Source organism: Rhinolophus sinicus, linkage group LG01, assembly GCF_036562045.2.
Source record: "Rhinolophus sinicus isolate RSC01 linkage group LG01, ASM3656204v1, whole genome shotgun sequence".
NCBI lineage: Eukaryota > Metazoa > Chordata > Mammalia > Chiroptera > Rhinolophidae > Rhinolophus > Rhinolophus sinicus.
The window spans coordinates 152,401,691-152,420,478 of record NC_133751.1 but is presented as its reverse complement, the minus strand read 5'-3'; the positions used below and the strand labels follow the sequence as shown (position 1 = coordinate 152,420,478).

General features: G+C 34.7%; 1 protein-coding gene across 5 annotated transcripts in view; it reads left to right on the top strand.

Moving 5' to 3' along the window:
* GALNT3 (polypeptide N-acetylgalactosaminyltransferase 3) overlaps nt 1-18,569 on the top strand; it is a 91,310-nt gene extending 72,741 nt beyond the window's left edge. For all 5 annotated transcript variants that reach the window (XM_074337299.1, XM_019727336.2, XM_074337283.1 and 2 more), the window contains 9 exons: nt 1,453-1,625; nt 4,986-5,135; nt 6,778-7,012; nt 7,485-7,602; nt 9,133-9,333; nt 11,341-11,472; nt 11,686-11,787; nt 17,104-17,256; nt 18,140-18,569. In XM_074337299.1, the coding sequence (XP_074193400.1) occupies nt 1,453-1,625; nt 4,986-5,135; nt 6,778-7,012; nt 7,485-7,602; nt 9,133-9,333; nt 11,341-11,472; nt 11,686-11,787; nt 17,104-17,256; nt 18,140-18,262 (1,387 nt within the window). In that variant the 3' untranslated portion in view covers nt 18,263-18,569. The remainder of the gene's footprint in view (nt 1-1,452; nt 1,626-4,985; nt 5,136-6,777; nt 7,013-7,484; nt 7,603-9,132; nt 9,334-11,340; nt 11,473-11,685; nt 11,788-17,103; nt 17,257-18,139) is intronic.
* Nucleotides 18,570-18,788: the final 219 nt, after the last annotated feature.

Below are 18,788 nucleotides of genomic sequence, written 5' to 3'. Positions count from 1 at the left end.
ATGTAACTTCTTTTCCACCATTACAAATAGGTATTCCACCCTGAAGACCTCCTCTCAGAAAAGAATCTAAAACAAATTTGTATTGAGGTCTGGCTATAAGAGTAATTAGGAGAGTTTGTAGGATTGGCAGCCCCAGGTCTCTAGTCCCAGACCGGAGGCTCTGGTTTTCCATTGGCCCTGGTAGAGTAACTGAAGTGTTCTGGGCTCTCATCTCAATGAGTGAATGATTCGCTTCCTTATCTGTGTTAGAACAGCACTATATTTATAGTGCTTTTAGACTGTGTGGGAGAATTTTGTTGTCTAGAATTGTACAACTATTTATGGTTTTTAAGTGAACTTAAAGATACAGTTATTTTGTTTATTTATCTTTACCATAAACCACACATGTTTTATGTTCCAGGTCACTCTGTTTGGTTTTACAATGTTTTGAAACCCTCTCCTACATGTTATTTAATTTGATTCTCACCTCAACTCAGTAGGCCAAGGGACTGTGACCAGCTCCAGTCTCAAAGGCTGGAGGCTATACAGGTCCACCCACACCCCAGCACTTCATATAAAAATGAATTCAGGATCAATTTATAACTAATGTTTATAGCTGATGGGTAGTACCGCTAATCAGTCAAAAACTACTCACTGTCTCATTGTGTCTATTAGTGTTTCATGTAGCAACAGGAACACGGGACTTTTAATAGGGATATAGGACTTGTAATTTCTAAATACATTTTTTTTAAAAGAAATATTTAAAATGCTAGATCTCAATTAAACAATAGATTGAATTATTGGAGCAAACTCTGTAACACAACATGGCATATGGTATATGGTAGGAACTTAAGTTTTGCTGAATGATCAACATTGTGAGAAAAAAGATTATATATAGTAAACTATGTTTTCCCTTTTGGTTTGAATATAGACTAAGTAAATTAGTTAAATAAACTTGGAAAATATTACATACTTAGTAAAATATCTAATTTAAGATAATCTGTACAAAGATGAATATTCACTTAATAAAATTGTAGTTTTAAAAATTGTACAAAATAAGAAAAACGTATGATTTCTACAAGGAAGGAGAAAAACTCAGTTTTTATTTGAGCAATTGCAAGTATTTGCCATTTTTACAGGCATTTGTCTCACTTGGAGGTTATTTTCCTTATTTCAAATGTTATTTGTATTTAAAATTATATTGTTGAAAAAGTTTACAATAGCATATTTTAATCCTTGACATGTAATCCATATTAGTGGACATGATCTGTAGGTGAGTGGTCTGCTCGTAAAAAATTCTGTTTCGGTTTACTTATAGTTACATAGTGTTAAGACCATCTTACATAGTAAAAAACTTCACTAACATTTCTGTATTGATAAAAGTTAAATAAATATTAATAGTTTTAGTAATGGTACAGCCATGACATAAAGCAATAAAATTCTTAATTGTTCTTCTACTTTGACTTTCTCTAGATGTATTGAACAAAAATTTAAGCGCTGTCCTCCTCTGCCTACCACCAGTGTCATAATAGTTTTTCATAATGAAGCGTGGTCCACACTGCTTAGAACTGTCCACAGTGTGCTCTATTCTTCACCTGCCATACTGCTGAAGGAAATCATTTTGGTGGACGATGCTAGTGTAGATGGTAAGAAAACACATGCAAATTAGATTGTTTCCCAGGTAAATCCCTGTGGTGTTATCCAAAGTCTATTTGGTTATGTTGTATTCTCTGTATGCCATCTCAGAGCTTGGATGGTATAGATAGTGGATAGCAGTAGATTCCAAGAGGGTCTATGTTCAAATATTTTACATCTTAGAAATGTATGAAACACTGTTATTCGTAACACTGTAGTCCTCCATGTGTGACTTTTGTTGTAAGGCCTAGTGGTTAAGAGCACAGACTTGAGCCTTGAGTCAGGCTGCCTTGGTTTAAATCCCAGGTCTGGTTCTAACCAGCTATGCAACTGGGGCAGGTTATGTAACCCCCTATGCTTCAGTTTCTTTATCTGTAAAAAGGGAAAAATGCCATATTTCATCAAATTTATTATATGATATGTCATTAGTTTATATACCACTAGAATATAAAACCCTCACGCCAATTAAACTAAGATGCCATTGATTATAAGATGTATCCAATTGTGCAGCTTGGAATTGAGGAGATACATAAATAGTACATGATTCTCAGGGTTGTTTTGAAGATTAAGTGAGTTAATGTAAATGACATACAATTAATTAATAATATAAATGAGGCATTCAAAATCACTAATAAGTCACCACATCTTATTTTAATTTGGCTCTTTTAAATTTTCCAATATTGTTTACAAAGTTAGCCAAATTCTTTAATTAATTGCCACTTAAAATTATAAGTCAATAGTCAGTAAATTACATATTTTACCTTGAAATCACAAGTCTAATCTGACAAATACTCTAATTTGCTAAATTTTCAAACATTACAAGCATTTTAAATACCAAACAGGTATTTTCAGTGATTACAAAATTTATTCCTGAATGAGCCCAAGTTTGGAGCCAGACTCCTTAAGGTCAAAATCCAGCTCTAGCACTAATGAGCTTTTTACACCTCTGTAAAATGGAGTTAATACTCTTTCATCAAATTTAAAGCAACATCTACTATAAAATAAACCATTACTTCTAGTAAGCCTTCAGTTAAGAAACTTCTATTTTTTAATTGCACAAAATTAATAAAATTAAAGGAAATCAGAATGAAAAATATCAATTCATAATCTTTCTGTTTCAATCATTTTAATCTTTTGCTTTTTAAATTACTGCCTTAATAAATATAGAATGTTTACCTAATTTATATATCCATGTCAGAAATCCAGTTTTAAGATCTGACATTTTCATGAAATATGAGTACCCCATTTCTTTTACCTTCAAAACTTAATTTTTAATGATAATTATGGACTAGATGTATTTTACTTAACCATTCACCTTTATTCACCTCATATTGTTACTATACATTGCACTGCAATGAATGTCCTTGTGCTTATATGTTATTTTCCTTCTTTTGAGTTAAAAATTTGGATAAGTTAGAAGTAGGACAGCTTGATCAAAGGGTATGAATATTTGTATAGTTCTTTATAGCTATTTACAATAGATTTGAAACAGCTTTCTTGGTGAGGGGTATCTTTGCATACGAGTGTAATATGCCTTATTGAGTCAGGTAAAAAGCTGTTTAGTAAATACCCAGTATGGAAAATGTGTCCCTAGTTCTGTGAATAACTTGTGAAGTAAAAACCATAGTCCCTGATTTCAACTGGCTTAGGGAAAAGCAGCATAAATATGTGGATAATCAAGTAAGAAAGACATAGTGAAATCCCAAAACAAAAGGTAACCAACATTTTCAGAGCACAGGCCTTGTGCTTGGTACTGTGTTAAATGCTTCCTTTGTGCAGTAATCTCTCATTTTATCCTCCCAACAATTCCCTGTGAGGGTAAAGTCTGTCATCCCCATCTTATAGATAAACTGAGTTACAAAAAGGTGAAATAACTTTCCCAAAGTCACACAGCTAAAAATAATGGTGCTATAAGTTGAACCCACCAGGTCTGATTTTATAGCTTTGTGCTCTTAACCTTACAAAAATTGGGGTGTGGATGGGGACTAAATTTAGGAGGCAGATAAGAATTTATAGGAAGTTCAGGTATGGGTAAAGGAAACAATTTCTTAAATTCAAACAATGGAACAATTTATTGACGGGATCTAGTGACTCCATTAAAAAAAAATCCCCATTAAGACCTTTGAAATGTTTTTATTTCGTAAGTTTCTATTTTACAAGTCTATGATTAAAGCAGAAATATCCATAATTATATTTTTAAGACAAATTACAATCCTGCTTGTCTTTCAGATAATTAATTCTGAGGTACATAGAAGATGTTTGAAAAAGTTAACCTATTACTCAGAGACAACAATGTTTAGATTTGTTTTTCCACAGAAGTTTTTCCTGGGCTGTCACTTCCTATATGAATATTTAGGTTTTGAATAAGCAAGTCTCTCATGTGCACTACTGGAGAATTTTAAAAACATACATTCACAGATAAAGCCATCTGCATTTGCTTCTGAAATCTGGCAAACATCTTCCCAAATCTTACTGAGGCTGTGTTATGGGTCCAAGAAGCCCACTGGAGGAACTGTATTATATACTCAATAAGAAGTAAAAAATTTAATGGTGAAAAAGTAGGATTAAGATATTGTTTAAAAATGTGAACAACACTTGACTGACTTGATTAATGTGTTTCCTTTTACTTACTGTCTTAACTCTTGCTTATAATGTATCTCATCCAAAATGGAATATTGAATATCTTAAATTATACATCTATTACTAAAAATTTGCCTGTTTTTAGCTTCATTCCTGATTTATATGCTCCTTTCTTCTTTCATATTTTTATTGGAAAAAATTCTGTGTCAGGAGACTCCAAAGCTTTCGAAAATTTTCTGCTGAGTCTTTATAGAAATATACCCAAACTGCTATAGCCCTGGACTTTCTTATTTGCTTTTTTCTCAACATTTTGGTCTCAAATTATTTTGACCACTGCCTAAGTAACAGAGAATCCTTTTGATACTCAGCAGTTTTCTTTAAATTTCCAAATTAAATATCAATTTTAAAAATCATCAAATCTTTTTGGCCAAATTTAGTTTCTTTTACTCCCTTAATTTTGTCAGACCTCTAAATGAATCTTAACTCCTGGGGTCCACTCCATTTGAAATTTCTCATTTCCCCCCAAATCAGTCACATTTATTGATATGGCATGTACAGGCTAAGTATGTGTTATGATGTTATATGTTACAATATTTCAGAAGTTAATATTTGCATGTATAGCTTTTTTTTTCAATAATGAGTTAAAGATATAATTTTGATCTTAATGAAAGAATGTGTGTAACTGCTGAGATTATGAATATGAAGGTATTATTGCCCTGTGGTTTCATTATTAGCTTTTATATGAAATACATGAAAATAAACTTGAGTTAATCCTGATTTTTTTCTTACAGAGTACCTACATGATAAACTAGAGGAATATATAAAACAATTTTCTATAGTAAAAATAGTCAGACAAAGAGAAAGAAAAGGTCTGATCACTGCGCGGTTGCTAGGAGCAACAGTAGCAACAGCTGAAACGCTCACATTTTTAGATGCTCACTGTAAGTATATATGTATAGATATAGTTGTAACATTTTTCTTCCCCTACCCCCTGATTTAAAAGGTAAGGAAGCCTTTTCTGAATGCCTAATTGCATTTTCTTTAACATCATTTTCAGCTGGTGATTATAGGCCAAGCAGATTACACTTCTGCTAGGAACTTCCTTTCACTTATGCAGATTTCTTACCTACTCTATGATTAAGGCTCCTCGGCTTTAATGTCTTTCAGAGACCAGCTTTCCCTGTGAGTTATCCTTGCCTGAGATTTTTTTCAGCTGCTTGTTCTGTCAAAAAGAAAAACATTTTTAAATGAGTGAAAGTTTTGTTTGTTTAAATTTGATCAACCCTATCATTAAACTTTGTCCCTGTACTGACACTTTTAAGTTGTGTATTTCATTTCTTTTTCTTTTTTCTCAAAGATTCGCACACTCCTTCTTGTGCCAAGTTAGGGGTTCCCCCTCCTAACTTTTTCTGGTATCTCTCCCATGAACACTGTCAGTTTTTGTTTCTGCTGGGTTTTTTCCTTTTGTATTTTAATGTTATTTTTCAATGCCAATGATTTCAAATAAAGTATCTGGAAGGTATTTTTAGAGTCAATGTTTAATACACACGTTAGGTATTACTAAAATGCCACTTAGTCCCTTTAGCTCTAAGTTTAGTAAATTTTACTTTTTGTATGAGTGTTTAATTTGAATTGGCCAACCCTTGGTTATGTATGACCCAGCAAATGGTTACCCGCGTACCTTAATTGTCACAGAAGGGCTTTTGGGTTTGTCAGAATCTTTTTAGAGCTAACACATCTAGTATTCTGTTAATATCAGGCACTTAAAAACTGAAGAGAGATCTGAAGGTAATCCAAAAGAAGTGATTTTAAAAGGAAGTGATCTGTTTTCCAGTATTCCCTCTCGTGGTCCAAAATTACAGTACTACCGGACTTGGCATTCTTTCCCTTTAAGCGAATGTGTTTGATGTTCCTCCTGTGCCATGACTGCCAAACTCCTCTTGATGGGGAGCCCTGAGTAGGACTACACACACTGGAATCTCCGGAATTCTGTGTGTTACGTGAGACAGCTTGGCCTGTGACCAGGGCCCCGAACTTTAGTGGCATTCCTTTGCCCCACTTGCCAGTATAACTGGGTCAGGTTTGAATGGTCCTTCTCCATTCCAGAATATTCTGACTCCTTATTTTCTCCAAAGATCCAGTCAGAGAAGTGAAGACTTTGATTACTACACTTACTCTGGTAGCCGAGTTTAAGTAAATCAGAACACTTTGGGGGCTAGGTGGTATGGATCAACAAAACGTCATCTTTGATTCATGACCCATAAAGAAAAACACATCATCTAAAACTTAAATACACCAGTATCATTTTGCTTCCCTTCTAAGGTAAAACAAAACAAAACAAACAAAAAAAGATAGATTTCCCATCATCTATAGGGAAATTTTCCTGACAATGCTGAATCTTGCTTTACATTTTTCATCCTACCCTTATCTCATCACAAGAAACCTTTAAGAAATCTCCCCTATATAAATGTTCACAATACAAATGACTGTTCTTCTCATTTCTCTGTAAACCCACTTCCAAGAAACAAATGGAAGAAACCCTCAATGTTTTCATAGACTTAATAAAAATTGTGTTCCTTCCAGGTGAGTGTTTCTATGGTTGGTTAGAACCTTTGTTGGCCAGAATAGCTGAGAACTACACTGCCGTTGTGAGTCCAGATATTGCATCTATAGACATGAACACATTTGAATTCAACAAACCTTCTCCTTACGGAAGTAACCATAACCGTGGAAATTTTGACTGGAGCCTTTCGTTTGGCTGGGAATCACTTCCCGATCATGAGAGGCAAAGAAGGAAAGATGAAACCTACCCAATTAAGTAAGATGATTGCTCTCAAAGTCTTATACATAGTACAATTATTTGAATATGTATGCAGGCTTTGCTTTTTATGGTAATTGCCTCCAAGATAATTCACCCTAACAAAATAAAGAACACAAACATTCTATATGTAGGGAGTAGAGATGTCATTTATTTATGTACTTACACAGGATGTTACTGAGTTAAGAAGTAGAAATAGGTGAGCTCTTATGTCTTCATAATCATTATTTAAGAATCTTTAAGCTTGGTTAGAAGACACTTAATAATTTTGCTTTGTGGGGAAGGGATGCTTAAAGTACTCACCCCACAACTTGACTTTGAAGATAGCATTTTCAGTTTTTATTAATCTCTATAAAACCTTTGAAATTGTGATCTCTCTTTAATGTTTGTGAATTTGATTGAGTTGCTCTTTAAATATGTGTTTTCTTATTTGGTTTTTCTAACAAAAGTTTGACAATGGATTATTTTTCAGGACACCCACTTTTGCAGGAGGCCTTTTTTCCATATCAAAAGACTATTTTGAATATATTGGAACTTACGATGAAGAAATGGAAATCTGGGGAGGTGAAAATATAGAAATGTCTTTCAGAGTAAGTTCATAAATATAGCGTACATATTAAACAATGAAATACATTTTTTGTTCTAATTGGCTGATACAGATTACCAGGATGTGTGCAATCTTTAATTTTTGTGCTTTCTAAAATTTAATTGCTAGAAATTTTGGAATAAGGACATTTCCTTTTAAAATGTAACTTAATATATTTGTTTATTGCTGCCAATGTAACGAGGAATCAGTTAAACGCCTGTGTCCAGGCAATAACACCAATTAATGCACTTGTAGCTACTGAATTCCAGCCAAGATAAATATAATTAAATCTAGTGCTTCAGGAAATAAGTTCATTGTCAAGGGAGTCAGAATGGAAAAACATTTATGTATAATTTTAAAGGATATTGAACTTAACTCTTTGGATTAAAAGAGAGTTTTTTTCCCCATATACATATTAAAAGTTAATATGAGAAACGAAATAAAGGGTTTGGATGGTCTCCACATTTACTTATTTGACTGTATGAATTCATTTTCTGCAATGACTTTGTCATTCATTTTTTCATCCCTTAGGCTGGAATGCAGTAGAAAAATAACTGAAGTAGGAGTTAGAAGATTTAAATTTTTGGCCTTGGCTCCAACATATAATGGCAGTGATGATCTTAGCCAAGTTTGAACTGCTTAAGGGCAGGGGTCTTATTTTATTCATTTCTGTATCCCGAACCCCTAGCACATGTTAGACCTCAAGCACAGTTTGTTAAATTGGACATATTACTCAGTTTTCTCATTTGTTTAAAAAAGAAGAAGAGAGAGAGAGAATATGATCACTTGCCCTAATACTAGCATATAGTATTATACATGACTTAATTGTAGATTTTTTGCTTAGTGATTATTTATGGCCGAACTGATTGTCAAGCTATTTAAGTGAGTAGGTATTGATGTAATGATTTGCCATTTTATTTAGAGTTAATGCTAGTAAGTTTTTTTGACTCTCTAGGTATGAGTTCTTTTTTTTCTTTTTTCTTTTTTATGATGATCAACTACTTTACAAATGTAATAGATTTTACTTTGGCATTAATGACTATCTGGAATTGTTTTCTTGACTAAAATATTGAATATGAAAGGGGTAAATGGAGTGTGGGTCCACTTACTCCAAGACTGCTAGTTCATGCCACGGGAAAGAGACTGTTCAAGTGGAATAATCATGTAAGTTGTGTAACAAAATGGAAGTCAAATGCAGAACAGCCTTTGGTTTTCTGTGTATATTAGAGGGCTTGCATAATTGTTTGCAAAACGAAATTTGGGGATTCATTTTTATGAAAGATCTGGAATCACTATTTTATTAAATTTCTGAACATATACTTTTGTTGACTTTCGTGTTTATACCATTTAATAAAATTAGTTTTTATATTTAAGAACTTAAGTTGAGCTGGCAGGGGACAGAGAGTATTTGTGAAGTTGTGATAAACCTCTTTTCTATAGTTTGCTCTTATTAATATCTTAAAGGTGAACTTAAAAGCAACACTTTGATTTTTTTAAAATACTGTAAATTTAAACAAATATCATTAATTATCAGGTGTGGCAATGTGGTGGGCAGTTGGAGATTATGCCTTGCTCTGTTGTTGGACATGTTTTTCGCAGCAAAAGCCCTCATACCTTTCCAAAAGGCACTCAGGTGATTGCTCGCAACCAGGTTCGCCTTGCAGAAGTCTGGATGGATGACTATAAGGAAATATTTTATAGGAGAAACACAGATGCAGCAAAAATTGTTAAACAAGTAAGTTAGAGCTAACTAATTCAATTACAGTAAAAACCCATGCCAAGTTCACAAGTTCTTTTACTTATTTGAGTCAACTCAAGTATGAAGCTATTTTTGAAACTGAGTTTTCTAACTCATAAAATACATAACTTATTGATGCCAGCTTTTTTTTTTTTAAGAAAAATTGACTAAACTTTTTAAAAATTTAGGCATTCTACTTGTCCTTTTTTAATATGCAAGTCATTTAGTTTTTGTAACTGCTTTGGTTCAGTATTTTTCTCAAAACAATAAGATTAAGTGGAACCATTTTTAACTGGTCTTACGTGATGTGTTTAATACCTAAAGAATGGTGCTATGCGGCTTTTTGAACTGGAGATAGATAAAATGTCAGAATGTAGCAGGAAACTGAGCCAGGAGTATCAAGGCTTTTCTTTCCTTTCTTCCTTTTTCCCTTCCCATCCCTCCCCCACCCCTCCCTGTCTCCCTTCCTTCCTTCTTTCTTTCTTTTCCTAGTTCTGGCTCTACTACTCACTTGGAAGGGCTACTTTGGCAAAGCCCCTTTGAGACTGTCAGTCAGGGATGGCGCTTCATGAGGTGGTTGAGATGTTGACTGGACATGAAACGTGTGCTCAACCAAGTCTCTTTCTTTGCTGTCTCAAGAGAGAGCAAATACTTGCCTATCTCCCAGAATAGCTGTGAAATAAGGAAATAAGTGCTAACAAATGTTTGGTACTGTTGTTATTACTGACCTGTCATAGATAAAAGCTCTGCAGAATCGTGATGCTTAATACATGAGAATTGGCTTCCTATAGTTTTAATATTAGATGTGGTAAATAAACTCGACAGTTTTAAGAACATGCTTCAGTGTATGGCACCCAACTCTTTTTATAAGAAACAGTGCTGATTTGTGGGGAGTGGGCATATATTGGATTTAAAGGACATCAATATGTTGACTGGCATAAAGATCTGGTTACCTCTTTTCACCTTTCTTTGGTCTCCATGTAAGTAGGATGCAAAGTCAAAGCACTACTGGGTTAGGTTATCTTTTTTGCCTAAGGCCACCAAGACAAATTAAGCAGATTGTGTGCTGCCCAAGGGTACTGGGCTAAGCCGGCAAATGATCTCTAAATACAGTTTATGCTCTCCTGTCAACCACAGGGGGCAAGTCAGCCAACAAACCCCATTTTTACCCTAGGGCAAAGGGATCTATATTGTAAAATGCATAAGGTAACCAGAAGTCCGTTAGGTTGCATATTTTTTGCTGACACGTGGGTTTGAGACTGAAGTTTGCAGAGAAAATATTTTCTGCAGTTGAACTAACAAGCTTGAGTGTGTATCTTTTCATATATTTCGGTACCAAATATAATTTGTCTTTAACATTTTGCCTACAGACTAAATACTTTTCCAGTTTAATAATGCTTTTTTTAAAAAATGGTTTCCTTAGTCCCTTAAAATAAAGGAAAACAAAATGCAATTCATTAAAAACTTGCCTTTTTCTACCAATACATTGTTATTGTTAAGATACCATTAGAGTAAGCAACACCCCTAAGACTAGAAAAAATTATTCCCAACTGTGTTGTTTTTTTGCAGTCTTGACTAAAGAAGAGATATAAATTCCATTATGTGTTGGCACTGTTTCTCTATACCTTCTTTCTCACACCTCATTTTACCGATCATTTTGGGGTATAAAATTGGGACCAATTTTGAATGCTCCCAACTACCACTTCTTTGCCCATTCCATTTTGCTAGAGAACTTTGTCCCATGGGGCAGGTTTGTGGCACAAAGGAAGGATAAAATAACACTAGGTCAGCACCACAGTGGTACTTGACTCTCTTTGAAGCCAGAAATGAGCAGGTAGGTATACTTGTTGCTTGATGAATGGTGAATGCGGTTAAATTTCACCTTGCATTTCCCTGAGGAAAAAAATTTTTAATGCCTAAAGATAAGTACAAATAGTATCATTTGAAGTATTTTATCAGTGCTGTTTTGATTAAGGCTTCCCTTTCCTTCTCATCTTTCTCCAGAAATCATTTGGTGATCTTTCAAAAAGATTTGAAATAAAGCACCGCCTTCAATGTAAAAATTTTACGTGGTATCTGAACAATATTTATCCAGAAGTATATGTGCCAGACCTTAATCCTGTTATATCTGGATATGTGAGTATTTTCCTGTTCCTTTTTACTTGGTATACTCCTTGCCACCAGCATTTATGTGGTTCAGGGGAAATGGCTGAAATACTTTCTGGTTTATTGCTTTTGAGATTTTACTTTATTATTATTTACACTATTTCTTGAAATTGATTGAAGAAATATATAAACCACATAGATTTATTTTTTTTTAAAGTTTGTAATTTGAAAATTTTCCTTTAGATTAAAAGTTTTGGTCAGCCTTTATGTCTGGATGTTGGAGAAAATAATCAAGGAGGGAAGCCATTAATTTTGTATACGTGCCATGGACTTGGGGGAAACCAGGTAAGCACTGCATTAGAAATCCTCCCTTCTCATTAGCACTTACAAATGCAAGTAAGTTGTATGTTTTTCAGAAGTCCTAAATCAGTGTTATAGTCAGGTAAACTGGTGTGTGAATGTTTTTAGATTAAGTTTGGCAATTTATATTGAAGTTACAGAGTACTTTATTTTGCTTTCACTGTGGCTCTGCAAATAATTTGAAGTTGTTTACCCATTCATTAGAAAGGCAAATGAGAAAATATTAGAATAATGCCATCTGAAATAAAAATGGGATCTTTTTTGCGGATTTTGATGTGTGTCAATATTGGCATGGTGATTTTGCAAAATTATACATAAAGGGTATATTTAACTGGATTCTATAGCAAATTACAGTTGTTAACACCAAAAGAGCAGCATTATATGTTTTTTGTTGTTGTTGCTGTTTTTTAATTTATTGGGGAATATTAGGGAACAGTGTGTTTTTCCAGGGCCCATCAACTCCAAGTCATTTTCCTTCAATCCAGTTGTGGAGGGCGCAGCTCATTGGCCCATGTGGGAATTGAACCAGCAATGCTGTTGCTCAGAGCTTGCACTCTAACCAACTGAGCCATCTGGCTGCCCTGCATTATAAGTTGTTTTTGTAGTCCACAGTAAATGTTCTAAAAAAAAAAAAAAAAAGGTATGATCTTGATTCTCCTTGATTGATGATGTCTCTGCTTATCATGCCTCTTTGTTTTACCAATTAAGATTCAAATGTCACTACTATTTGTCCTACTATGGGTAGAGAACATATTAAAATATTGTTTCTAGTTTTTAGATTCCTTGCCTTGCCTTTTGCAAGTTAATTCCAAGAATGAAAAGACTCTTTCTCTCATTTATTCATTCAGCAAATTCACTGAGTGACCCCTGCATGCCAGATACTCTGCTGGGTTCAAGCACTTATATTCTAACTCCTTCAGGAAATCTGTATTTCAAAACCAGCAGTTACAGTCAGGATGAAAAGGTCTGGGATAAGGCATTCAGAGTGCTCTGGGGGTGTAGAGAAGGGAATATGAATTAGACGAGGTACCCATACATTTTTCTGGGAAAGATGACATTTCAAAACATGTTTGAATTAGTAAGGTGACTACTGGGAATGAGACTGGAATGAGAAGAGTGTGATGAAAGGTGTACTGATGAGAGGAGCTGGTATGTCTTTTTTTGGTGGAATTGTAGGTATTTGGGTACAGAGTCCAAGATGTATATGGAGGATTTTCACAATATTAAATATTCCTCATGTCTTATTTTAACTGGATGGGACATTGATGATGTTAGGGTTGTTGTTTTTTCCTTGTTTTTTATTTATTTATTTTTTAAAAGATTTTATTGGGAAGGGGGAACAGGACTTTATTGGGGAACAATGTGTACTTCCAGGACTTTTTTCCAAGTCATGTTGTTGTCCTTTCAATCTTAGTTGTGGGGGGTGCCATTCAGCTTCAAGTTGTTGTCCTTTCAGTCTTAGTTGTAGAGGGTGCAGCTCAGCTCCAGGTCCAGTTGCCATTGCTAGTTGCAGGGGGCACTGCCCACCATCCCTTGCGGGACTCGAGGAACTGAACTGACAACCTTGTAGTTGAGAGCCCACTGGCCCATGTGGGAATTGAACCGGCAGCCTTCGGAGTTAGGAGCACTGAGCTCCAACCGCCTGAGCCACCGGGCTGTCCCTTTGATGATGTTTGTTTTAAGAAGAAAGGGTCAGCTTATCTCCTGGTCCATCATCTTCTATGTTTTTTCCTACTCATTAACCTCAGTTTAATCTAATTCCAATCCTTACTCACTCAAATCAACCAATTCACTGGGGCAGATTGCAAAAGTGCCCAGAAGCCACAGCTACTGAACAGGATTCATCACTGAATGGTTAAGGTGTGATTCTGAAATGGGATGAAGATACACACACACATACACACACACATACACACACACACACACATATACATGCATGCATGCATGCACGCTCATGTGTGTACATATATCGTGTTTCCCCTAAAATAAGACCTAGCCAGACCATCAGCTCTAATGCGTCTTTTGGGGCAAAAATTAATATAAGACCTGGTCTTATTTTAATATAAGACCGGGTATAATATAATATAATATAATGTAATATAATAATATAATATAATATATAATACTGGGTCTTATATTAACTTTTGCTCCAAAAGACACATTAGAACTGATAGTCCGGCTAGGTCTTATTTTCGGGGAAACATGGTATATACATATTTTTTAACATTTCCTTTCCCTCTATATATTAGAAGAAAAAAATATATAAATAATTGTGTTCTTTTGGAAACAGTAAAAATTAAGTAAAAAGTAAAAGTAAAAATTAAGATTTCGAGCAATGAGAAATATTTACTTATTTGTAATATCACTTATCACTAGATGTAAATGCTTATACATTTCTTTCAGGATTTCTCTAGCATTACATTTGTTTTATCATAAAAGTTGAAGATATGTTTTATACATTATTTTATCTGTTTTTCTCTTATCGTTGCCTAAAGATGTTTCTTATAGTTTTGTCTCTAATATAATTTTTAAGTTATAAGTAGACTATAGCTGTCTTTCAGAAATGTGGGGGTGAAGAAAGAATTAATATATCCTTTCAACAAATATTTGTTTAGAGCCTGTAATGCAACGTGCACTGTTAATAGTAGGGAAAAGGATAAAGTCCCTGATCTTCTGGAGCTAGTGTTCTAGAAGGACGGGAAAAAAATAGACATGTAATTTTGGGTATGAAGAAAAATAAAACTGGATAGGGGTATGGTGTGCGTGTGTGTGTTGGGGGGTGGGAGGTGTTTCCAAGTTTCAGGAAGCCCTCTTTGGGAAGGTGCCCTTAGAGAGGAGACCTGAAGGAGTTGGGAGAGGAAGGATGTTCCAGCAGGAGAGCATCCTGGCACAGGGCAGGTGAGGCCAGAGCCCCGTGGCAGGTACCTGGAACACGCAGAAAGCCAGTGTGACTCGAGCAGAGTGGTCTAGGAAGGGAAGAGTGGGAAATGAGGTCAGAGACACAGGTTAGTGGCAGGTCACATAGACTTTGCAGGCCTCGTTAAGGCACTTGGGTTTCATTTTGAATATGACAGAAGCCATCTGACGGTTTAGGGCAAGAGAATAATATTTTCCAATTTATATTTAAGAAGAGAACTCTGGCTTCTATCACCCTAGCACAGCCATGCGACTTGCACTCTTGTAGTGAAAAAGACAAGGTCCCTCCATTTTATTTTGGTCTATTGCCTTTAAATTTTATTTTCAATCAAGCATTGCGCTTAAACCACTTTGCAGATTTTAGTTCCTTGAGTGCTAAACGTTTTTGAGATAGTAGCTAACTTGATCATTTCCTCACACTCCTTTTAACTGTTTTGACAGATAACGATATTTTCAGAACATAAAACTCCATTGTGACAGTATTTGTAAACCAAGTAAAAATAAGTATTTTGATAATGTGACAAAATTGATGGTAAACTGGTGCAATGCAGGCTGTCATTATGGCTTTTTAACACAATGCTTTGCTTCTTCCACTTTCCCTTCGGATTATTTGTCCTGGTTCTGAGTTACACGTTTCTCCAATATCCTCAGCTATTTGTTGCCTAAGTATCTTCAACTATCGTCCGTTCCTTATCATGTCCCTTTTAATGATTTAAAAAAATAATAATATGAGTAAAATAAAATACTGGGCAGCCTTTCTTACCATCTTTGAGATCCTAAGGTTTATTTTTCTTAAAGAAGTATAGCCAGAGTGCTGTTTTCATGCTCTAAACCCATTTTCTTTCAAAGTCCTATCTTGTAGAACTATCAGTTATAAAAATGACCGACATGATATTTGTGGAAGGAAGTAAATTACGCATGAGACTGAGACCAGGGGAGCGCAGGATTAATTCAGCAAATGTTTGTAGAGTGTCTACTGTAATACATAGAAAGGGTATAGAACAGTCTCTGCCTAGCACATAACAGGGTCTCAATAAATATTAGTGTTAAGACTAATTATTTATTTATTGAAAATCAATTATGTTCACTTATTTTATCTTTGGTATGTCAACATTATGAAATACTTGATTTGTAATGAATGTTATTACTAGATACACTGTACCTTTGGTCTCTGGTGCAGCCAGAGAGCTACACACCCACTTCCAATAGCATGCAGTGAAAGATCTCCAGTGGACTATGGGAACCTGGAAAAGGGTGTCATTTTGTGCAGTAGGAAAAATTCAGGGAGAACTAAAAAAGGAAGGTAATATGTGAATTGGCCTTTGAAGGATGAAAAGGAGTTAACTAAGCAGAGATGAAAGATATTCCAGGCAGAGCACAGCAAAGAATTATGGATATACATGTTCTGTGTGGGTAGAATTGTGTGAAAGGAGCATACTATATAATTGGGGCAATGGTGGATAAAAGATTGACCAGGGAAGATTTCATGTACCATTTAAGGAGTATGGGCTTTATCTTCACTACAGTAGTGACGCACTTAAGCAAGGGAGGTAGGAGGTCAAATACATGTTATAAAAGTCTAGCAGTGAGTTTAAGCAGAGTGAGTTTCCAATTACTCAGGCAGTAGAGTGAATTGAAGTACAGCAGCAGAAATTGGAGATCACTGGAGGTGTTGCAGTGGAGATTTTGAGTGCCTGAACAAGAGAAGTGAGGATATGGAAGTAAGGATGAGTGGGGATGGTAAAAAAATTTAAAGAAAATTCAGTAGGAGTAAGGGAATAGTTAATCAGAAATGTGGGGAGAAACATCAATCGTAGTAACAATAGCTAAAATGTATTGGATACCTACCATGTACCAGTTACTGTTGTGGTTTGCATGTACTATGGGGTAGGAGCTATTAACTTACCAGTTACCCATCTTACAGGCAATGAAACTGAGATATGGAGATAAACCCCTTTTAAATGTTCCTAGTTTGAATTAAATGAAAATGCCAGTAATTGAGATGAATAAGAGAGAAGGAACATTTGTGGAGAGGAAGAGGACAGTTAATGTGCTTGCTAGAGCTTTCCAGGCCCTTTTTTATGGAGTACCTGTCCGAGCCTCCATCCTACCTGATAACTTCCAATTTCTAATATGGGGAAGAATATAATAACTTCTTAATTAAGTAGTTACCTGCTAGTAGTAGGCTGGAGAAAAGTTATAGTATCTTCTATCATAAAAACTCACTTTATGTTCTGATACATATTTTTACTGTATTATTTTGTTGAAGTAGACATGACTTCATTGTTCATTAAGTTGCTCTTTTTTTTTTTTTTTTTAATTGGGCTGTTATTTTGCAACTAAGCATATAGGGTGCTTTTGTCAGTAACATTCTTTATTTCACAGTACTTTGAATACTCTGCTCAACATGAAATTCGGCATAACATCCAGAAGGAATTGTGCCTCCATGCTGCTCAAGGTCTCGTTCAGCTGAAGGCGTGTACCTACAAAGGTCACAAGACAGTTGCCACTGGAGAACAAATATGGGAGATTCATAAGGTACCTCAGTGCACTTAATTCACCCCTTTATGTAATTACTATTTTCAATAGCTCTGATTGCTTATTTGGGAAAATGTGTGAAGCATATTGTATTAATGTTATCCATGTGAAGTTCTTAGCCTTTGTTAGCTTTGTTATATTTGTCTCCCTATGTGATAAAAGATAATATACTATGAATTAAATATTCTTAGGAACAAATTAATTGTAAATTGCTTACTTACAACATGGTTTATGCAGATCAGCACTTCTGTGAATTATTAATAATAGTTGTCCATATTTATCTTTTTAAAGTTTCTTATAATGCTTCTGTAATAGGCATACTTTTTTCCTGGCAGAGAGAAAAGAAAATCACTATTTTTTTCTTACCTAAAGTGCTTAATTCTTTCCTTCCCTACTTTAGTAATTTGTGTGTGTGTGTGTGTGTGTGTGTGTGTGAATCTAGAACTGAGATAACACATGAAAGGTGTTTTCTGTTTAGAAGTATGTTTTAGGGCTTAGCTGGACCCTAGTAATTCTTACCTGAAAGTTCTTTTGTGCAATACAAGAACACTCTATGGCTGACAATTTGTTTAAAGATTTTGTCACTTATGGATATGTTAACGGAATGTTTCTTGTTTGAAAACTTGATTGAGATCTTGCTCTGTATACCTGTGTTCATTTATTTAATACCTTCTGTAGTGGCATAAATAGTGTTGTTTATACCAGAAACCGACAAGATTTTATCAGACATAGTTGATCTTAGAAAGATCACAAGTTAAGAATGATGCCGTTTTGGTGTGCAGGTCTCCCTTTAGCTTCTATGAGACCATAAAGTAGTTTTTGTATTTATCAGTTAACTATGAGTCTTGAAACTTAATGTCTGTTGTGTTTCCTTTTATTCTAGGATCAACTTCTATATAATCCATTCTTTAAAATGTGCCTTTCAGCAAATGGAGAGCATCCAAGCTTAGTGTCATGCAATCCATCAGATCTACTCCAAAAATGGATTTTTAGCCAAACTGATTAAGTGTTCCTTAAAATTAAGGAGTTGAAAAAGGAGATTTTCTTCTCATAAAACTGTGACTAGGCATACACTGTAATTTTTGAAAATTATGCAAAAGCAGCTAATTGTAACTTATTCCAAGTGCATTTTTCTTATTTATATCTTACAATATCTATGTAGCATTGCTACAGAAATCCCTTGTTTCCATTTCAAAGCACAATAACTAATAATACCAAAGACTATTTTGAAATGTCCAGATGTAGGGGAAGAGATGTTTACAGTATGATGAAAATAATTTTCCAAGTAAAGTGATGTTTGTGTGTTTTGTACACTTGACGATATGCATAGTGTCATTCACATACTCACGACTTAAAATATTCTAGTTTTTTGGGGGGAGGGAGAAAGATTTGATACTGTATTTTTTTAACTACATAGAAATGGATCAATGAGGGTCAAACATTGGCCTTTGTGTACAAACCAGGAAATTTTTATAGATCTAGAACTTATTATATGAAAATGCAGGTAAACTCTTTTTACCTTTTGTTTACTT